The 22,873-nt window shown below is 51.3% G+C and overlaps 1 protein-coding gene across 3 annotated transcripts in view; it reads right to left on the bottom strand.

Moving 5' to 3' along the window:
- The window catches only part of ADGRD1 (adhesion G protein-coupled receptor D1), a 133,913-nt gene that overhangs the window by 50,849 nt on the left and 60,191 nt on the right, over window positions 1-22,873 (bottom strand). For all 3 annotated transcript variants that reach the window (XM_059863167.1, XM_059863168.1, XM_059863169.1), the window contains 2 exons: window positions 6,599-6,672; window positions 2,718-2,841 (listed from right to left, as the gene is read on the bottom strand). In XM_059863167.1, coding sequence (XP_059719150.1) covers window positions 2,718-2,841; window positions 6,599-6,672 — 198 coding nt within the window. The remainder of the gene's footprint in view (window positions 1-2,717; window positions 2,842-6,598; window positions 6,673-22,873) is intronic.

Below are 22,873 nucleotides of genomic sequence, written 5' to 3'. Positions count from 1 at the left end.
ACGCTCTTTGAAGCCCTTTTTGCTGCAGCTCTGTGCTGGGCTGGGTTCCTGCTGTCTAGGAAGGAGCACTCCTGTCTGTGTGTGCCAGGGGCTGCTGCTCTGCCTCTCCTGCCCCTGCCCCTGTCACCGTCCCTGTCCCTCCTGGCAGGAGCCCCCAGCACAGAGCTGGGACCCCCAGGCCCGAGGGGATGTCCCATGTCCCATGTCCCACCCAGCAGGACCCTGCTGGACACCCCTCAGACACCCCTCTGGCCCTCCTCCAGAGGGAACAAACACATCCAAATCAATGGGTTCCCTCTTTCTCCCACCACAGCTACACCAGGGCACCAGAGCTCAAACCTGGTTGTGCTGGATGGAGGAGAGCCTGGAACACGCTCTGTGCACCACGGAGGGAGCAGGACCACATCAAGAAGCACATTTAACCGGCAAAGGAACACATTTAAGCAAATCTAACCAAAAGCCACATTCAGGCAGGTGAAGGAACAAAGAGAAGGACTTCAGCAAGGAGACTCTTGCTGTAATTCAGCACAACTGAGGAAAAGCCCCCACCCCTGGCAGAGTTCCCACCAGGCTCAGCCCTCGGGCAGGGCTGCTGGGGAGGGTCCCTGACTCCAGAGCTGGGGGCTCAGAGACACCCTGGCTTTGGCTGGAGCCCCTGAGGGTCCCGCTGGGGACAGCAGGCTCTGAGGAACTGCAGAGCCACATTCATGGGATGCCCTTTTTTTGGTTTTGAGCAGAAGGAAATCCCTGTGAGGAGGAGCTGAGGGACTCAGAGCTCTGATCACCCTGAGCTGCCCCCAGGAGCTCCTGGACCTCCCCAAGGGCCCACCCTGGGGACGCTCCCCCAGCTCTGAAGCTGCTGCACAGGCACTGGTGTGTGTTGCACCTCTCCATCACTGTCACTGTCCCCCTTTTTAGGTTTTTAGTTGTTTTCTGTGCCCCTGCCTGCCGTTCTGCAAGGGCTGGCAGGACTGTGACCCCTGGTCTGGCTGCATGAAAGGCTCTGAAGGTGCCCCTGGAGGGGCCCCTGCTCCCCTGAGAGCTGCATCCGTCTGTGCCTGGGGAGACAGGGAATGGCACTTTCCACAGGAGAAGGGAAGTGTAAAACACCCAGAGAATTCCATGAAAAATTAATTCCCTTTTTTTGTTTTTTGTACCAAAATACAGCTTTTGATGAAAAAATCTACAGTTTTCAGGCAGTTCATTTCCAACAACTTATTTCCATATTTTATGAAAAGCAGAGCCTTTTGGTTAAGAATCTAATTTTTTCCAGAATCTAGAGAAAAATAAACATTCTGTCAAAACCAGTGTTCATACAAAAAAACGTGATCCATTTCAATTTGTTTGGCCACAGATGGGTCATAGCTGTGTAAACAGAGCTGTTCAAATGTGGCAATTGCATACTCCCACCCTCCTTCCCTTGCTTCCTACTATCTGTGCACTCCATTTATGAGCAGAAGATTAAAACACACAAAAGGTCCAGATCAGATATAACATCACTGCAGGAATGTCTAGGAGCTTTTGTTCCAGGGGTGATTGAAATGGGCCCTTTGAACCCTGGCTGGTGAAGGTCTGAGCACGGTGAACAAGCACAGGGATGGGCTCAAACCCCAGAGCATTTTAACATTTGCTGGAGAGGGTTCCAAGGACACCTGAGAGCAGGTTCCCATTGTCAGGTGGGTTCAGCAGGCTGGGCTCAGCGAGTGCTTTGGGAATTTGGGGCTGCTGGCACAGCTCAACAGGCAGGAATTCTGTCCTTGCCTGGCTCTCACCTTCGTGCCAGTCACACAATGAGGGCAGCAATTCTTCTCACTAGTTAAAAAAATCAGTGCCACGAGAAAATCCTAAATGGTCCATTAAAAAAAAATGTATGGGACAAGGGTTTGGGATGAGATTTTCCTTTTATCTTAAAGGGGAAAACAAAGCTGTGGAAAACCATTCTGCACAAAGCCTGGTGGATGGAAATGCATCAGACCAAACATTTAAGGAGAGAGAAGCCATTGAAAATGGAGCTATGACAGGGCTGTGAGGCACTGGAAGGTCCATTCACATCCAGCCTTTCCCAGCTGTGTGTTTCAGTCCTCTCAAGGAAAACCTGATTCCAAAGAACTCTGCATGAAATATCTCTGATCTCTAATTACTAATATCACATACTACTAAAACTCATTGCAGCATCCCATTAATCATCCCAATCCTAAATCTGTTTAGTTGAAAGCTGGCCCTTTCAGAGCTATTCCCCCGTGGAGAACCAACCAATCTTTCAGTGACATTTGACTGGTGGCTGTTCTCTTTCATCCTGGCTAATTCCCTGAATGCTGCTCTTTAAACAGGGTTAGAACAGCACATTTCTCCCAAGATACTTCTGTCCTACAAGATGGGAGGTCTTGAGGCAAAGCTGCATTTTATTATCAGCCTGAAGAGTTCCTAGAAAAATTGTACTTGGAAGCCAGATGGGGTCATTGGGTGCTTGACAAGGAATAAAGATAATAATGGCCAGATAAAAACGGGATGGAACCAACCCCCCTTCAAGTGGTCAGGCTGACACAGAGGGCTGGGGCATTCATGAATTAATTAAACTCTCTGGGTAACACAACACAAACAACAAGCCCAAGCTGGGTATAGACGAGCCCAGCTCCAGGCACGGACGGGATGGGAGGGTGTGACTGATGTACTTATGGTTGTTCCAGCAGACAGGTTCCCTGCCCTGCTGAGCTCACCTGCAGGGGCACCACTTGCATCAGGATGGCGAAGTTGGTGAGGTGGTTGCAGAGGCACACGGAGGAGTTGAGGTCCCCACTCTGCCTCACGCAGCCCTCGTCGGACCAGACTCCGCTTCCGTTGCTGGGAGGCACAAACACAAACATCAGCCCAGCCCAAAGGCACCTGCTGGGGCTTGGTGCACACAGGAGATGGAAAGGTCTGGAAGCCACCTCAGCCTGGAGACCCCCAAACCCTGGCAGTGCCCTCTCAGCTCCACCACGGAAACAGCAAAGGAAAACATTCCCCAGGACAAGGCAGAGATCAGACCCCCATGGACACCTCCAGAGACCTCTCCCCAGTTTTATCATCAATGAATGGTAACTACATTTACATTTCATTTGGAGTCTCATTTATGGCATTCCACCCAGACCCACTCTGTACCCTGAGAACTGCAGCACCAGACAAGTCAGTGTCCTGCAAGACCCCAAAATCAGAGTGTTCTGGGCTGCCTGGCCCTCGCCCAGTGCCACAGCCATCCTGTCCCAGCAGGTCAGGCTGCCAGCCCCAGCTCCAGGGCCCACCCCTGTCCTGTCTCTGCACCCAGGGCAGCTCCTGCTCCTGTGGGAAGGGCTGGGCAGGGGCTGGGGGCTGCTCTCTGCCCTCAGGGTCCTCGTGCACTCTGCTTTTTGGTTTTGAGCAGTGATCCTCATGAGCTGGGAGCCAGGACAAGCCGGAATTCCCTGTGCTCTGCCAGCCCTGGGGTGGAGGGGGCACCCAAAGCCTCAGGCACCACAGGTCACCCCCTGTCTGACAGGAATTATTTCAATCTTCTGGTTTTTTTCTGGGTCCCGTAGATCGACTGAGTGATCTGTTCTCCTCTCAGTGATCTGTGCCCCTCTCAGGGATCTGTGCCCCTCTCAGGGATCTGTGCTCCTCTCAGTGATCTGTGCCCCTCTCAGTGATCTGTTCCTCTCAGTGATCTGTGCTCCTCTCAGTGATCTGTGCCCCTCTCAGTGATCTGTGCTCCTCTCAGGGATCTGTTCCTCTCAGTGATCTGTGCCCCTCTCAGTGATCTGTGCCCCTCTCAGGGATCTGTGCTCCTCTCAGTGATCTGTTCCTCTCAGTGATCTGTGCTCCTCTCAGGGATCTGTTCCTCTCAGGGATCTGTTCCTCTCAGTGATCTGTGCTCCTCTCAGGGATCTGTGTTCCTCTCAGTGATCTGTGCCCCTCTCAGTGATCTGTTCTCCTCTCAGTGATCTGTGCTCCTCTCAGGGATCTGTTCCTCTCAGGGATCTGTTCCTCTCAGTGATCTGTGCTCCTCTCAGGGATCTGTGCTCCTCTCAGTGATCTGTTCCTCTCAGTGATCTGTTCCTCTCAGGGATCTGTGCCCCTCTCAGGGATCTGTGCTCCTCTCAGTGATCTGTTCCTCTCAGTGATCTGTGCTCCTCTCAGGGATCTGTGCTCCTCTCAGGGATCTGTTCCTCTCAGTGATCTGTGCCTCTCTCAGGGATCTGTGCTCCTCTCAGGGATCTGTGCTCCTCTCAGGGATCTGTGCTCCTCTCAGGGATCTGTGCTCCTCTCAGGGATCTGTTCCTCTCAGGGATCTGTTCTCCTCTCAGTGATCTGTGCTCCTCTCAGGGATCTGTGCTCCTCTCAGTGATCTGTGCCCCTCTCAGGGATCTGTGCTCCTCTCAGGGATCTGTGCTCCTCTCAGGGATCTGTGCTCCTCTCAGGAATTCCTGTCTGACAGGAATTATTTCTGTGTTCTATTTTTTTTCTGGGTCCTGCAGATTGACTGAGTGATCTGTTCCCCTCTCAGGGATCTGTGCTCCTCTCAGGGGTCTGTTCCTCTCAGTGATCTGTGCTCCTCTCAGTGATCTGTTCCTCTCAGTGATCTGTTCCTCTCAGTGATCTGTGCCCCTCTCAGTGATCTGTGCTCCTCTCAGTGATCTGTGCTCCTCTCAGTGATCTGTGCTCCTCTCAGGGATCTGTGCTCCTCTCAGTGCTTGTTTTAGAGAGGCATTACCTCATTCTCCTGTCCCTCAGGACTCCTCGAGCTCTCAGAGAGACTCTGCTGTGGGTCAGAAGCCAAATTAACCACAGGGAACAAACCCATCCTGGCACACCGGGGCTCGTCTGGAAGGACAGATTTCCTGCCTGGGTCTGTGTCCTTGCAGAGCCTCCAGCCCCAGAGGAGAGCAACGCCCCAGCCACCTTCATTTGCTCCATAAAACCTGCTTCTGATTGATCCCAGTTTGGGAGTAACCACAGCAACCAGGAGCTGCCAACAGCTGGGGCAGCTCAGCACAGGTGAACAAAACCTCAGTGAAACAATTCCTGTGACCTTCCCAAGTGCCTGGTGCTCGGGAGGGATCACAGCATCCCTCACCACTGCTGCACCAACTAGGCTTGCACTGTTACAGCTCAAAACCTGTTTATCTCCATGAAATTAAAAATTCATTATTTGTATTCTTTCTCAATGAGTTCACTAAGAGCAGCGTATTTCAAAAGGAAAAAAAATTAAATTTCTTCAGTGCTAAAAGAAAAAAAAGAAATAAAAGGCTACTGCTTTTCCATAGCTCTTATTTCTGAGTGAAATTCGAGGTGATATTTATTTCCTTTAATTCTAATTTGCATTCAAGACGGATCGTTGTATTATGTGTATCCATTGCATGCACTGGCCAAAATCAGCTCTGAGGTACTGATTTCACAGGCTGCTGGGGCACAGAGCCAGGGAAAACAGGCTGGGCTGGAGCTTTGCCCCCCTGGAGCACCTGAGCAGGTGCCAATGGACACTCACCAAACAAGATTTGTATCGGGCTGCAACTTTGGTCACCAAAGGTTTCCAGTTCCCAATCCCCAAATTTTCCAGTTCCCAGTCCCCAAATGTTTCCAGTTCCCAATCCCCAAAGGTTTCCAGTTCCTAGTCCCCAAAGGTTTCCAGTTCCCAATCCCCAAAGGTTTCCAGTTCCCAATCCCCAAATGTTTCCAGTTCCCAGTCCCCAAATGTTTCCAGTTCCCAATCCCAAATGTTTCCAGTTCCCAATCCCCAAAGGTTTCCAGTTCCCAATCCCCAAAGGTTTCCAGTTCCCAGTCCCCAAATGTTTCCAGTTCCCAATCCCCAAATGTTTCCAGTTCCCAATCCCCAAAGGTTTCCAGTTCCCAATCCCCAAAGGTTTCCAGTTCCAAATCCCCAAATGTTTCCAGTTCCCAATCCCAAATGTTTCCAGTTCCCAATCCCCAAAGGTTTCCAGTTCCCAATCCCCAAAGGTTTCCAGTTCCCAGTCCCCAAATGTTTCCAGTTCCCAATCCCCAAATGTTTCCAGTTCCCAATCCCCAAAGGTTTCCAGTTCCCAATCCCCAAAGGTTTCCAGTTCCCAATCCCCAAATCTTTCCAGTTCCCAATCCCCAAATGTTTCCAGTTCCCAATCCCCAAATGTTTCCAGTTCCCAATCCCAAATGTTTCCAGTTCCCAGTCCCCAAATCTTTCCAGTTCCCAGTCCCCAAAGGTTTCCAGTTCCCAATCCCCAAAGGTTTCCAGTTCCCAATCCCCAAATCTTTCCAGTTCCCCATCCCCAAAGGTTTCCAGTTCCCAATCCCCAAATGTTTCCAGTTCCCAGTCCCCAAAGGTTTCCAGTTCCCAGTCCCCAAATGTTTCCAGTTCCCAGTCCCCAAAGGTTTCCAGTTCCCAGTCCCCACCCAGCCCAGGGCTGGCAGGACCAGCTCTCCTGTCTGTGGCAAGGAGGAACAATCAGGTTGTGGTTTTGATAAGCCAGTGGTTCCATTTCCTGAACCATTTCCATGAAAGAAAGGAAGCAAGAAGAATATAGATAATGCACAGCACCAGAGAGTGTAATTAAACAAAAGCAAGTTGGAGAATTTGAATGATGCACCGTACCTATAATCCAGAAATGCACAGTAGAGATGGACTCTGTTACTTTTATTTAGTGCTTGGCTGTACTGTCTGGGTGTCTGCAAGAGAGCAGAAAACAGAAACATTTAAAAAGGGCCAAATTCCACCATTCAGCTACTTCACCTTCTCATTGCTACAGTGACTTCGAGACCGATTAGAGATTAACACACCAGACCTGGCAGCACAATTGTTCAGCCCTCACACCTTCAACACCAGCTCCAAACGTGCAAAGATGGTATTCAGTCTTAATTTTACACCCTGGGATTGAACTTTTCCTGCTCTGAGTGAGGAATCTGCGCCTCCTTAGGGCAGACAGCCAGGATCACTGCTGTACACAGGCACGAACTCGGGGTGATTTCTGCAGGACTGGGACAGCACTCCCCAGCCACACTTGGCTCCTCTGGGTTTTGCTCATCGTTTGTTCTGGCTGTGCAATAAAAATGTCACGTTTTACGATGAATAACTCTGAAATATGTGCAGTACAATCACCAACTCCCAGACGTTTTCTTTCCACGACAGCAATTATTTTAAAACATGCATTCAAACTGAAAGAGCCATGCTGTAATTCAAGATGTTATTTTAGCACACCTCAGCATTATAATGACATAATTTCTATCTTCCATGAACAGGTTTAGCAACTAACTCAATCTCCTGTATTCCAGGAGCTTTGAGATCCCATTCTCCACTCCGTTACACGAGCCTGATGACCAAATTATTCAAATTATATTGGAGTGAAGTAAGTTTGTTACAGACAAAATATGCAAACTCGAGGATTTCCAGTGTTTGTTCAACCCTTTCTAATCCATAAATCCCTAAAGTCCACATTATGTGGGCCCTGCCTTATGGCAATGTTTTAATTACAAGAGTCTTCAACATAAAAAATCACTGGTGAATTAACAGCTCTCGGATTATTGCAACACAGTTCTGCTGGCCACACCAAAGATAATCAAGTTCTGCTTTCCTTGGTTCAGGGAATGAAGAAATCCCCCCCACCTCGTCCTGCTGAAACTCAGCCAAGCACAGGAATTCCTGATGCAGTGTTCCCTCTCCTCTCTCTCGAGCCCAGGCAGGAGTGTCAGGCACCAGGCAGCACAGCTCCCTCCTGGCTGGAGAGAACAGGAATTCCTGCCCCGCCGGGGCTTGCAGGGCTCCTCCTGAGTGCCCCCCTCCTCCCAGCCGTGCTGCAGACAAGGACATTCCCTGCTCAGCCCACACCTCTGCAGGGCAGAAACGCGATTCCCTCACCTGCCCGAGCACACCCCTGGCCAGGTCCGTGGCTCTCGCCTCACCCTGTTCCCCCAGCCCTGCCCCAGGTGGGGCTGCAGGTCAGGTGCCTGGGGAGAGAGCACTGTCACTGTCAGCCAGCACTGGCACTGTCACCCAGCACTGTCACCCCAGCACTGTCACTGTCACCCAGCACTGTCACCCAGCACTGTCACCCAGCACTGTCAGCCAGCACTGTCACTGTCACCCCAGCACTGTCACTGTCACCCAGCACTAGCACTGTCACCCAGCACTGTCACTGTCACCCAGCACTGTCACCCAGCACTGTCACTGTCACCCAGCACTGTCACTGTCACCCAGCACTGTCACCCAGCACTGTCACCCCAGCACTGGCACTGTCAGCCAGCACTGTCACCCAGCACTGTCACTGTCACCCAGCACTGGCACTGTCACCCAGCACTGTCAGCCAGCACTGTCACTGTCACCCCAGCACTGTCACTGTCACCCAGCACTGGCACTGTCACCCAGCACTGTCACTGTCACCCAGCACTGTCACCCAGCACTGTCAGCCAGCACTGTCACTGTCACCCCAGCACTGTCACCCAGCACTGTCACCCAGCACAGTCACTGTCAGCCAGCACTGTCACCCCAGCACTGTCACTGTCACCCCAGCACTGTCACTGTCACCCCAGCTCTGTCACTGTTCTTCCAGGACTGTCACCCCAGCACTGTCACTGTCAGCCAGCACTGTCACTGTCACCCAGCACTGTCACTGTCACCCAGCACAGTCACCCAGCACAGTCACCCAGCACAGTCACCCCAGCACTGTCCCTGTCCCTCCAGCCCTGTCCCTGCCCTTCCCCTCTGGCTTGGGGACACCCTGGAGCCCTGTTTCCCCAGGGAGCAAAGCCAGCACTGACACCTGGCACTCCCAGGGAAGGGACAATGGGGCAGAGTCACCTCCCTCACCTCAGGGACACCTCACTGGTGCAGCCCCCAGCCCCATCCTGCAGCCCCCAGCCCCTGTCCCTGCCCCTGCCTTTGACCTGGAGCCTGGCTGGCACAGCTCAGGCTGTCCCACCAGCAGCAGGGCCAGCTGTGCCAGCTGTGCCAGCTGTGCTCAGTGAGGTGACATCCATCATCCCCACAGCTCCCCTGCAGGGAGCAACTGAGAGACTCTGCAGCTGCCCTGTATTACAAATGATTTCACTTCTGTGACAGACAGTGGCCAAGAAACCACAGAGAGGGGGAGAGAGAAAGCTCTGCTGTGATAGCAGCAGAGGTGGAACAGTAACTGCCACCTCTGATCTGTGAGACTTCTCCAGATAAATCTGGATTCTAGTACTCTAAGTGGGAAGGGCACCTCGGGGGCAGGTGGGAGGAAGACGTGGTGCTGCAGCCGTGCATCTTTTGCACAAATAATTCCCAGATGTTTGCTTTACCCTCAATTTCATTTCTCTGGCAAGGAACAAGTCCCTGTTTTCCTCCAGCCTAACTCTAAACACAGATGTCACTCATTAGACAGTGAACCACACCAAGTGAGGCTCTGGCCTGCCCAGAGCTGTGTATGCACTCAGATGGAGAAAGAGTAAATAAATAATAATAACACAAAATAGATAAACAGATTAAAGAATGGCAAAGAAGGGTCTATCCTAATTTGCCTTCCCATTTCTCTTAAAGAATCTGTCCCATGTTTTATCACCCATGATCTAACCTCCACAAGGCTTTCCAGTGCCATTTATGATAACTGCATAAAATACTCATCCTCTGGAGTTCCCTGAAGTTCTGCAGCAGAACTGTCATTAGGATAGAGAGCCCCCAACACGTAAGAAACTGGCTGCAGAGGAATAAACTCCCTCTGATCTTCAACAGCTCTGCTTCAAAGAGCTCTCTAATCTATGGAAAAGGAACTGACTGTACCTCAATATTGCACTTTTAAAGCTAAAGCGTGTGTGACAGCTTAGATGTGACTTGGATCCTGTAGCACCGAGGATATTGATTTAATGACACTGATAACAGAAGGCCTAAAATACAAGCAGGCCTTTCGACTAAAAGACTGAGTCACTTGAGTGTTTATGAAAAGCCTGTGAAAGGACAGTTCATGAGGCTTTCAGGAGAGGACAGGCAGCAGCACAGTGAGTGCTCCAGGCTCTGTGCTGTGCCCCCCAATCCAAACTCTCTGTGGTACAGAGAGGGCCACACGCAGCTTCTCCAGAAGAGAACTGCCCCGAGAGAGGAAAATGACATGGAAAGGGGCCCCAGGACAGGGCAAATCAGGGCCTGGCTGCTGAGGAGGGACTGCTGGGACCCAGAGCCCCAGCGTCTTCTCCAGAATAACTCTGTCTGTCTGTCTGTGCTCACACCTGAGGGTCTTTTCCAGAATAACTCTGTGCTGTCTGTGCTCACACCTGAGGGTCTGAGGGTCTTTCCCAGCCTGGATAACTCTGTGCTGTCTGTCTGTGCTCACACCTGAGGGTCTTTTCCAGCCTGGATAACTCTGTGCTGTCTGTCTGTGCTGACACCTGAGCATCTTACCCAGCCTAGATAACTCTGTCTGGCTGTCTGTCTGTGCACACCTGAGGGTCTGAGGGTCTTTCCCAGCCTGGATAACTCTGTCTGTCTGTTTGTGCTGACACCTGAGCATCTTTTCCAGCCTGGATAACTCTGTGTCTGTCTGTCTGTCTGTGCACACCTGAGGGTCTGAGGGTCTTTCCCAGCCCGGATAACTCTGTCTGTCTGTCCAGCTGCCCCGAGAGCCCAGCAGAGCCCCGGACCTGCTCACGGGGGCTGTGCAGGGAGCCGTGGGGTCTCCAGCCCTCCTGGGAGCAGGCACAGCCGTGCTGGGTGGGACAGGAGGCCGGGAAGGGGGCAGGAAGGAAGGAAGGACTGCTGCAGGGAAACCTCCTGCAGGAAATGTCAGGACACAACTGCAGAGGCAAACATCAGCCAGCTGCTGCGGGGAGGCATGCCAAGGAAGGGGAGCCAGCAGAGGGTGGGGAGAACCTTTATGGGATTAGCTTGGCTCTCCTCTCTCCCCTGGATTTAAAAAGCAAATATTCAGGCACATCGAGGTGGCCACCAGGAGTGGAGGGTGTGCACCTTCCTTCTCCAGTGAAAAGGAGCAACTTTGGGGCAGGGCTGTCCCTGACCTAAACTCAGCAGCCCCAAGCCCAAGGGGCTGGGCTGCCCTCATCCAAAGCTGCTGACAATTTACCCCACTAAGCTCAGTTTGGAGCCCACTTGTCTCTGTTTCCTCACTTAGGTGTGTATGGTTCAAAACAAATTTGGATTCTGTTTATGGATTAAATCAGAGACTAAAATGAGGCATCTGATTTAAGGGTTTCCCGTCCTGCCAGTGACATCCTGACTGTTAGCGTGACCTATCCAGGTTCACACGGTTTATTGACTTTCCTTCCCACCTATTTCTCCTAATTACCTAGGAGATTAAAGCTTTAGGGCTCATTCATCTGCTCACTTACCTGGAAAAAGACAGACAGAAAGAATAATCACCCCTGTCTGTGGTGGCTGTATTGGCTGTTTTCTTCCAAGCTCTGAGGAATCTGCATTGCAACAGATTTGGGGCTCAGACCAGCCAGCTATTTTAATTTAGAGTCCATCTGACTGATTCACCCTAAGATGTAACTAGCATATGTAATGAAAAAAAAATGGCAAATGGCAGGGAAAGGAATTTAGGGTATGAATAGGGAATTAGATGTGTTGTGGATAAAAGCCAGGCTCTCAGATGTTTCATTGTTGTGAACAGAGCTGTGCCAGCACACACTTTCTGAAGCAATGAACACAACCCTTTCCAACAGGAAAGTTTGCTGAAAGTATTTCCTAATGGGACAATCACACAGTTAAAAAAACTGCATGAACTCACCCAGGGTGGGAAGCCGTGACAGACTGCAATATAAAACTAAAAACTAGTGAAATATCAGAGGTTATAAAGCCATCTGAAATTGGAGAAGGTTGCCACATGGATTGGGTTTGATTATTCCTTTGCCTGAGGCTAAAAATAGCTGACATATCAATTTCCTGCAGAAATAGTGTTAATCAAATACTCCACCAATGTCCTTCCCCAGCTCTCAGAGTTGTCTCTTTAACAGCTGCTGGACTGGGCAAGCAGTGTGAGAACAGAACAGTCATGGGAAGACCCACAGCACCAGACTGGAAAACATCTTGGCTGCTCTACCAGACACCATTTCTATAAGAGAGGGAGAAGGAGGAGGGAATGGGCGAGGGAATTGTCCTGCTGCTTTCTCTTTTAATTACGGCACACAGCAGGAAAAATTGCTGCTTTCACATATGTAGAACATCAGAGGACCTTGCCATTTTTCTGCTAGCAAGTCCACATCCATTTGAAGAAAAATGCCATTCTCCCAAGAGGATCCCATATTTTTACAGCTCTGCACAAGGGGCTGCAGGCAAGAGCTGCCAAGCCAGCATGTGAGCACCTGCAGGTGTCAGAGAGGGCTGCCAGGCCCTGTGCTCTGCCACAGCCTCCCTTGTGGTGTGTCCCTTGGGGCTCCAGCTGCTCCTGGAGTGTGTTCCAGGTGTCCTGCCTGCAGCTCCAGGCCCTGCCCACGGAGCACCAGCTCTGCCCTCTGGGGCTGGCTGCTCAGCAGCACCAACGCCAGCTCTGAGTTCCTAACTGCTCAGGGAAAGCTGCAATTCTGAGTTCCAAACTGCTCAGGGAAAGCTGCAATTCTGAACTCCAAACTGCCCAAGGAAAGCTGCAATGCTGAACTCCAAACTGCTCAGGGAAAGCTGCAATTCTGAACTCCAAACTGCTCAGGGAAAGCTGCAATGCTGAACTCCACAGTGCCCAAGGAAAGCTGCAATGCTGAGTTCCTAACTGCTCAGGGAAAGCTGCAATTCTCAACTCCAAACTGCTCGGGGAAAGCTGCAATTCTGAACTCCAAACTGCTCAGGGAAAGCTGCAATGCTGAACTCCAAAGTGCCCAAGGAAAGCTGCAATTCTGAACTCCAAACTGCTCAGGGAAAGCTGCAATGCTGAACTCCAAACTGCTCAGGGAAAGCTGCAATTCTCAACTCCAAACTGCTCGGGGAAAGCTGCAATTCTGAACTCCAAACTGCTCAGGGAAAGCTGCAATTCTGAACTCTAAACTGCTCAGGGAAAGCTGCAATTCTGAGTTCCAAACTGCTTAGGGAAAGCTGCAATTCTGAACTCCAAACTGCTCAGGGAAAGCTGCAATGCTGAACTCCAAACTGCCCAAGGAAAGCTGCAATTCTCAACTCCAAACTGCTCAGGGAAAGCTGCAATGCTGAACTCCAAACTGCTCAGGGAAAGCTGCAATTCTCAACTCCAAACTGCTCAGGGAAAGCTGCAATGCTGAACTCCAAACTGCTCAGGGAAAGCTGCAATTCTGAACTCCAAACTGCTCAGGGAAAGCTGCAATTCTGAACTCCAAACTGCTCAGGGAAAGCTGCAATGCTGAACTCCAAACTGCTCAGGGAAAGCTGCAATTCTCAACTCCAAACTGCTCAGGGAAAGCTGCAATTCTGAACTTCAAACTGCTCAGGGAAAGCTGCAATTCTGAGTTCCAAACTGCTCAGGGAAAGCTGCAATGCTGAGTTCCAAACTGCCCAGGGAAAGCTGCAATTCTGAACTCCAAACTGCCCAAGGAAAGCTGCAATGCTGAGTTCCAAACTGCCCAAGGAAAGCTGCAATTCTCAACTCCAAACTGCCCAAGGAAAGCTGCAATGCTGAACTCCAAACTGCTCAGGGAAAGCTGCAATGCTGAACTCCAAACTGCTCAGGGAAAGCTGCAATGCTGAACTCCAAACTGCTCAGGGAAAGCTGCAATTCTGAACTTCAAACTGCTCAGGGAAAGCTGCAATTCTGAGTTCCAAACTGCCCAAGGAAAGCTGCAATGCTGAGTTCCAAACTGCCCAAGGAAAGCTGCAATTCTCAACTCCAAACTGCCCAAGGAGAGCTGCAATGCTGAGTTCCAAACTGCTCAGGGAAAGCTGCAATGCTGAACTCCAAACTGCCCAAGGAAAGCTGCAATGCTGAACTCCAAACTGCCCAAGGAGAGCTGCAATGCTGAACTCCAAACTGCTCAGGGAAAGCTGCAATGCTGAACTCCAAACTGCTCAGGGAAAGCTGCAATTCTCAACTCCAAACTGCTCAGGGAAAGCTGCAATGCTGAACTCCTAACTGCTCAGGGAAAGCTGCAATTCTGAGTTCCAAACTGCTCAGGGAAAGCTGCAATTCTGAGTTCCAAACTGCTCAGGGAAAGCTGCAATTCTCAACTCCAAACTGCCCAAGGAAAGCTGCAATGCTGAGTTCCAAACTGCCCAAGGAAAGCTGCAATTCTCAACTCCAAACTGCCCAAGGAAAGCTGCAATTCTGAACTCCAAACTGCTCAGGGAAAGCTGCAATGCTGAACTCCAAACTGCCCAAGGAAAGCTGCAATTCTGAACTCCAAACTGCTCAGGGAAAGCTGCAATGCTGAACTCCAAACTGCTCAGGGAAAGCTGCAATTCTCAACTCCAAACTGCTCAGGGAAAGCTGCAATTCTGAGTTCCAAACTGCTCAGGGAAAGCTGCAATTCTGAACTCCAAACTGCTCAGGGAAAGCTGCAATGCTGAACTCCAAAGTGCCCAAGGAAAGCTGCAATGCTGAACTCCAAACTGCTCAGGGAAAGCTGCAATGCTGAACTCCAAACTGCTCAGGGAAAGCTGCAATTCTCAACTCCAAACTGCTCGGGGAAAGCTGCAATTCTGAACTCCAAACTGCTCAGGGAAAGCTGCAATTCTGAACTCTAAACTGCTCAGGGAAAGCTGCAATTCTGAGTTCCAAACTGCTTAGGGAAAGCTGCAATTCTGAACTCCAAACTGCTCAGGGAAAGCTGCAATGCTGAACTCCAAACTGCCCAAGGAAAGCTGCAATTCTCAACTCCAAACTGCTCAGGGAAAGCTGCAATGCTGAACTCCAAACTGCTCAGGGAAAGCTGCAATTCTCAACTCCAAACTGCTCAGGGAAAGCTGCAATGCTGAACTCCAAACTGCTCAGGGAAAGCTGCAATTCTGAACTCCAAACTGCTCAGGGAAAGCTGCAATTCTGAACTCCAAACTGCTCAGGGAAAGCTGCAATGCTGAACTCCAAACTGCTCAGGGAAAGCTGCAATTCTCAACTCCAAACTGCTCAGGGAAAGCTGCAATTCTGAACTTCAAACTGCTCAGGGAAAGCTGCAATTCTGAGTTCCAAACTGCTCAGGGAAAGCTGCAATGCTGAGTTCCAAACTGCCCAGGGAAAGCTGCAATTCTGAACTCCAAACTGCCCAAGGAAAGCTGCAATGCTGAGTTCCAAACTGCCCAAGGAAAGCTGCAATTCTCAACTCCAAACTGCCCAAGGAAAGCTGCAATGCTGAACTCCAAACTGCTCAGGGAAAGCTGCAATGCTGAACTCCAAACTGCTCAGGGAAAGCTGCAATGCTGAACTCCAAACTGCTCAGGGAAAGCTGCAATTCTGAACTTCAAACTGCTCAGGGAAAGCTGCAATTCTGAGTTCCAAACTGCCCAAGGAAAGCTGCAATGCTGAGTTCCAAACTGCCCAAGGAAAGCTGCAATTCTCAACTCCAAACTGCCCAAGGAGAGCTGCAATGCTGAGTTCCAAACTGCTCAGGGAAAGCTGCAATGCTGAACTCCAAACTGCCCAAGGAAAGCTGCAATGCTGAACTCCAAACTGCCCAAGGAGAGCTGCAATGCTGAACTCCAAACTGCTCAGGGAAAGCTGCAATGCTGAACTCCAAACTGCTCAGGGAAAGCTGCAATTCTCAACTCCAAACTGCTCAGGGAAAGCTGCAATGCTGAACTCCTAACTGCTCAGGGAAAGCTGCAATTCTGAGTTCCAAACTGCTCAGGGAAAGCTGCAATTCTGAGTTCCAAACTGCTCAGGGAAAGCTGCAATTCTCAACTCCAAACTGCCCAAGGAAAGCTGCAATGCTGAGTTCCAAACTGCCCAAGGAAAGCTGCAATTCTCAACTCCAAACTGCCCAAGGAAAGCTGCAATTCTGAACTCCAAACTGCTCAGGGAAAGCTGCAATGCTGAACTCCAAACTGCCCAAGGAAAGCTGCAATTCTGAACTCCAAACTGCTCAGGGAAAGCTGCAATTCTGAGTTCCAAACTGCTCAGGGAAAGCTGCAATGCTGAACTCCAAACTGCTCAGGGAAAGCTGCAATTCTCAACTCCAAACTGCTCAGGGAAAGCTGCAATTCTGAGTTCCAAACTGCTCAGGGAAAGCTGCAATTCTGAACTCCAAACTGCTCAGGGAAAGCTGCAATGCTGAACTCCAAAGTGCCCAAGGAAAGCTGCAATGCTGAACTCCAAACTGCTCAGGGAAAGCTGCAATTCTCAACTCCAAACTGCCCAAGGAAAGCTGCAATGCTGAACTCCAAACTGCTCAGGGAAAGCTGCAATTCTCAACTCCAAACTGCTCAGGGAAAGCTGCAATTCTGAGTTCCAAACTGCTCAGGGAAAGCTGCAATGCTGAACTCCAAACTGCTCAGGGAAAGCTGCAATTCTGAACTCCAAACTGCTCAGGGAAAGCTGCAATGCTGAACTCCAAACTGCCCAAGGAGAGCTGCAATGCTGAACTCCAAACTGCTCAGGGAAAGCTGCAATTCTGAACTCCAAAGTGCCCAAGGAAAGCTGCAATTCTGAACTCCAAACTGCCCAAGGAAAGCTGCAATTCTGAACTCCAAACTGCCCAAGGAAAGCTGCATTTCCCTTTCCCTGCTCCGTGGGCTCCCTGTGGCTGCTGTGGTTGCTGGCCAAGCTGAGGGGCTGCAAGCCAAACTCCTCCAGCTTGGAAGTGTTTAAGATGCAGCACTGCAGTGCAAACCCATGCCAAGCACCCACTGGCTGCAGTCTGGACTAGTAACACTCACAATATTGCTGTAAATCATGGTAATAAAGGAGAGCACGGAAAGGTTAAAAAACAGCTGCAGAAAGAAGCAGGTTCATTTTCATTTCAGATGCTGGAGCTGCCTTGAATGGGAGATGGGCACAAACAGAAACTGCGGGATAAGGACCTTTGAAATTCAATTTGGTGAGCAACTGGGTTACATCAGTAAATATTTGATGTTTAAAAAATTTAAATGCCAGTCAGGGAGAAGCAGAGCTCAGCGTGGCAGCCTTTCCTGTGTAAGCACCAGCAGACAGAACTGAACTGATGATCTGTGTGAAAAGCTGCCTGAATGCTCAAGTGAAAACATTCTTCATGTTCCTTAAAGCGCAGCTCTATTCCAAAGAATGAAGAGGTGAAAATATTAGCATTGTCTCTCAAGAAGTAGTCTCATTTACATAATTAGCAGTACAGCACTCAGAGAGTTCTGCTGTGTCCTCACAGCTAAACACTTCTATCCACGTGCAAGAGAAGAGCTCTGTGCCCAGAGCCATAAGGAGGGAAGGAGTGAGGGCAGAGCTGAGCAGGGACACTGAGGCAGCCCTGGCCCCACGTGCCAGCAAGTCAGGCCAAGGGAGAGCAGGGGAGCCCCAGTTTCCTGGCTGGGTGTTATCACCAGAACTGTTTGTGCAGAGCCAGAGCCAGAGCTGGGACCCTCCCCAGCCTCAGCTGGCTCAGGGCTCTGCTCTCCCAAGCCAAAGAACACAGTCTGGCTCCACAGGGATCTCCTTTAATCCAGGAATTACAAATGCACCTTGTTCCACCCCAGGTGCCCGTGTTGAGGCAGTTACTCATTGCCTAGAAGGCTTTATTCTGATTTAATGCAATGCACAGCCCTGAGAGCAGCTCTTCTGCTTCTGCCTGGGCCCGCCCAGCCCAGAGCTCCAGAACACCTCACTGCACTGAAGAAGAAACCCAGGGGATTGTCAGGGCTCAGGAAGAGTTTTTCAGACTGGCAAATAAATAAAAGAAGGAAATCTCTTTTTCTCAATGGCAGATCCACCTGGAGATCACAGCCTCCCTGAACACAGACTCAGCACAGAGTCCCGTGGGCCCCTCTCCCACAACCAAGAGCTCATTTCTGTCTTTTATGCTCTGATCCCTTCTGGGACATCTGAGTTAAATGGGCCAGGCTGGGAGTAGTTAATCCTGGAGCACGGATGCAGCAAAGTCCCAAAGCCCCTGGGTTCAGCCTGGCTCGTGCAGGAGGTGACTTTGGGAGGCACTTCTGGCCAAGGCTGCCACCCCAGCCTGGCTGTGCTGCTCCTGCACCCCCAGGCTCCTTCAAACACAATTCCCAGTGCAGGCAGAGCCCACCCCTCTCAAGCTGTCTGTGCAAACCAGCCCCGCCAGGTTCTGCTCACACACTGCCAGAAGCTTGCAGGAATTTTGGGACAGATGGATCAAATATCATTCAGCTTTCCCCCACCTTACAAGCAGAATAATGCAACAGATTTTGTGATAATGCTGATACAAATCCAGGACAACTTTCCAAAACTGTGGAATGAAATAGACCACAGTGTCTTTTGTTAAGGTTCTTAATTTTCTATTCTGTTCCTTTTTCTGCATTATTGCGTTAAAAATGTGTTGCTTTTCTAAAACAAGAAGCAGACGTGCCTCCTCTGCACCCTTTCTTAATCTACTCTCTTTTCCTAAACTCATGTGAAAGTACTCCCCAAGGAAAACAACTGGTCTGACTGCTGCAGAAAAAGCTGTTTGTAAAAGGCCAAGTTCTCTAACCCAACAGCAGCACGATGAAAGAGGAAAATGAACCTTCCTCTCCCCCCACTCACCTGCAGTGTTTTGGCAAAGGCAGAAATGCTTCCCCTCTCCACAGAGCCCTGCAGGCCCAGCAGAGAGCTCTGGGCCAGGAAGGATTGTCTGGGGGATGGCAGCAGCTGTGGCAGGGACCAGGAGGCACCAACCAGAGCCCCTTAAGGGATGCACACAGGAGAACCAGTTCTAAATCACTTTTCCTATTAGGTAGTATTCCCACAATTCTTAGTTCCCAAAACAGTGCCTGGACTTTTCCTCCTGATGGCTTTTTATAATTTTTGTAAAAGAGGAACATCTGCACCAGACAGGAGCCACTCAGGACAGTCAGATTCCAGCTGTGAGTCCCAGCCCCTGTCACCTGGATTTCTGATTTCACCAAGCTCTTTTCATAATTTTTGTAAAAGAGGAACATCTGCACCAGACAGGAGCCACTCAGGACAGTCAGATTCCAGCTGTAATTCCCAGCCCCTGTCACCTGGATTTCAGATTTCACCAAGCTCAGGTGGAACAGAGACCCCCAGGACAGAGGTTTGCTGCCTGCTAGCAGTGAGCTCCAGCGACTGCAAGGAGTTGTGCAGAGCTCAGAGGCAGCACAAAGCTCACCCAGCCTGCAGCAAGGGCGAGCCTCAGCGCCCTGGCTGCTTTCAGTGTGCACACACTTCTCTGCCGAGCCAGGAGTGAGATCTGAGCTAGCAAACATCTGTTTCCTGCAAGAGTGAAAGTCATCATTAAGAAGAATCAATCCCCACTCGCTCAGATTTAGTATGGAGAAGGCTTTAGAGAGCTTTTAGGCAATTTTTCACACACCAGGCACGTGGTGGTTACCCCAGATACACTCCCAAGTGAAGAACCAGTACGTATGACCTTTTCTAAACGTATTTTTAAAAAGCACAAAGATGCCCTAATTTTCCTCCACAAAGACTGAACAGAATCCGAGCCCTCCTCTTTGAAGAGCACAAGGACTTTGACAGCCTGGAGCGGTGAAACATTAAAATTTCACTTACTCTGCATGATAATAAGAGGAATAATGAACTGCTGATGGAATATTTGGGAACAGTGCGTTCATCTTCTTTATGAAGGCTGCAACCCCCCGCCCTTCACCTCCAGGGACAAAGCTGCCTGCTGGGGACAGGTAACCCTGGCAGCAGGAGGGCTCTGAGGTGGCCAAACCCCCGCAGGCAGCAGGGGCAGGAGCGGGGGCAGCGCGGGAGGGTCCCGGGAGTGTCCCCGGAGTGTCCCGGGAGCGTCCCCGGAGTGTCCCGGGAGTGTCCTGGGAGCGTCCCCGGAGCGTCCCGGGAGTGTCCCCGGAGCGTCCCCGGAGCGTCCCCGGAGTATCCCCGGAGCATCCCCGGAGCGTCCCGGGAGTGTCCCCGGAGCGTCCCCGGAGCGTCCCCGGAGTGTCCCGGGAGCGTCCCCGGAGTGTCCCGGGAGCGCCCCCGGCCCCTCCGGCACCGCTGCTCCGGGGACACTCCGGGGACGCTCCCGGGACACTCCCGGGACGCTCCGGGGACGCTCCGGGGACGCTCCGGGGATGCTCCGATTGAGAGGAACAGTGGATTTGTCTTTCCAAACCAGCTGTGGGTCTGCTGGGAGATCAAACCGGCACTGGGAGAGAAAAGAAACACTGGGAAGGATTCACTGAGTGATGGATGGAAAAAGAGATTTACTTTACAAATAAACTTTAGGTTTGCTGGTAAAGGAAATTAGACATTGAGAGATGAAAGAAACAATGGGGAAGGAAAACCCCTAAATTCTGTAAGAATTAAAAATGAAAAGGGAGGGTTGTACATTAGAGGGAAATCTTTGGGATCAGGGGTTCTGGGGAGTCTGAACCTCTCAAGTACCTCAGGAATGGGGAAAGAGAGAAGGGAAATGTGGCTGGAAATTGGGATAAAAAGGAGGCTGTGACCTCCAAAAATTGGAGAGACACCGGGGGATGCCCCAAGGCCTCTGCCTTTATTTGTGTAAAGCCAAAGGGCTCCTCTGTCTCCTTTTGGACACAAACCTCTGGTGTTTGTGGGTTACTTTTCCTAAGGTGGGGACGCTCCGGGGATGCTCTGGATATGCTCAGTCCTTTTGGGGTGTGTGAGTGTTTGGGAAGCAGCAGAAAGGGACCGTGGTGTGTGACACCAACACCCCGACAGACCCGGGCTGTGCTCCTGAAGGAAAGCACCTTCTGGCAGGAGGAAAGTCCTGCCAAAGGAGGGGGAGAAGGGAAACGGCTCCTGTGGCTGTGGGAACCCCCTGGGTCAGCTTCAGTCAGAGTCTGATCCGGTCTGCATTTCCTTGGGAAAACCCAAGGTTTTGTAGGAAGCTCAGCTGGGTTGTTCTCATCCCTCTGCAGACTCGTTCCCTTCCTACAGAGCAGCAAGTTTTAAAGGGAGTTCTGAAGACATGATTTAATGAAAGCTTTAGGAGCAGTTTTAATAGTTCACGTCAGAAACGGAGTGCCAGGCTTAATGGCACAAATATTTACCACTCAGTAGCTTGTTGTGGATATATTTTTTAGGACTGGATTTACACGTTAGCATTTTCCACCCTCGTTAAAGCCCGGCCATGCCAACGCTGCCTGTGAAAGGCAGCGCCTCCCACTCCTGGCGAGCACCGCGCAGCCTTGGTTCTGCACTGACCCTTCCAGCCCCTCCATCCCGACTGGCGGCCGGCCAGTTACCCTCCCCTGGCCCGCTAATCCCCCGGGAGCGGGTGGGCCCGGCGCTCGGAGCGAGTAAATAAATCAGAGCACAATAAACATCCCCGAGCGCTGCCACAGCCCGCGACAGAGGCAGAGCCAGCGCTCGGCCCCTCGGCGATAAGGCTGTGCAACCAGACTGGAAAATATTGCAAAATCTTGTGTTTGCTTAAGGACAAGATACTCGGGCCCGCTAGGTGAGATAAGGGAGTGTTGATTTTGTGTAACCAAAACGTCACTTGGATTCGGGACGTTTGGTTTTATTCCCCAATTCGCTTTTCCCACTGACTTTCCACAGGTTCTTTCCCGTCTCTCCGTCTCGCTTCCCATCACTATCCAGGGATTGAGCGGGCAGTGGAGCAGAGTGATGGGCACAGGCTGCGTGCCCTGCTGGGACAGGGGAGCCCAGCCCCAGCTCCCACCTGAGCTCTCACCTGAGCCGGGCATTTCCCGGGGAGCAGCTCCAGGCCATTCCTGCAGTGCCCGGACCCAGGGCTCTCCCCGAGCCCCCTGCCCGGACCCGGCCGGGGACAGACAGACAGACACACACACACGACCCCCACTGCTTCACCTGGCCGGTTCCAGCAAACAGGGCGAAAATGAGCCGAAAGCAGTCAGTTTCCCCACAAACCCCAAGTTTTCCGTCAATTTAACAAGTTACAGCTGCTGTCCTAAGCACAGTCAGTAAATCGAGAGGAGCCACGCAAGGGGGGCGGAGTGGGGCTGAGCTGGACACACACAGCCCAGCCGGGGCTGCACTCCATCCGAATCTAGAGATAAAATCTCCTCTGTAAAGGCCCTCCTGTCCTGCAGAGATACAGCCCAGCCGGGGCTGCACTCCATCCGAATATAGAGATAAAATCTCCTCTGTAAAACCCCTCCTGACCTGCAGAGATACAGCCCAGCCGGGGCTGCACTCCATCCGAATCTAGAGATAAAATCTCCTCTGTAATGCCCCTCCTGACCTGCAGAGATACAGCCCAGCCGGGGCTGCACTCCATTCGAAGCTAGAGATAAAATCTCCTCTGCAATGCCCCTCCTGACCTGGACACACAGCCCATGGGCTGCACTCCATCCTCATCTAGAGATAAAAACTCTGTAATGCCCTTCTTGTCCTGCACACACACAGCCCAGCCGGGGCTGCACTCCATCCGAATCTAGAGATAAAATCTCCTCTGTGAAGGCCCTCCTGACCTGGACACACAGCCCATGGGCTGCACTCCATCCTCATCTAGAGATAAAAACTCTGTAATGCCCTTCTTGTCCTGCACACACACAGCCCAGCCGGGGCTGCACTCCATCCTCAGCTAGAGATAAAATCTCCTCTGCAATGCCCCTCCTGACCTGCACACACAGCCCATGGGCTGCACTCCATCCGAATCTAGAGATAAAAACTCTGCAATGCTCCTCCTGACCTGCACACACAGGCCATGGGCTGCACTCCATCCGAATCTAGAGATAAAATCTCCTCTGCAAAGCCCCTCCTGAGCTGGACACACAGCCCAGCCGGGGCTGAGATAAAATCTCCTCTGCAAAGCCCCTCCTGTCCGGCACACACACAGCCCAGCCAGGGCTGCACTCCATCTTCATCTAGAGATAAAATCTTCTCAGTAATGCCCCGAGAGATGTAACACACCC

Source organism: Haemorhous mexicanus, chromosome 19, assembly GCF_027477595.1.
Source record: "Haemorhous mexicanus isolate bHaeMex1 chromosome 19, bHaeMex1.pri, whole genome shotgun sequence".
Taxonomy (NCBI): Eukaryota; Metazoa; Chordata; class Aves; order Passeriformes; family Fringillidae; genus Haemorhous; species Haemorhous mexicanus.
The sequence above is the reverse complement of the archived record's forward strand: the minus strand, read 5'-3'. Positions and strand labels throughout refer to the sequence as shown.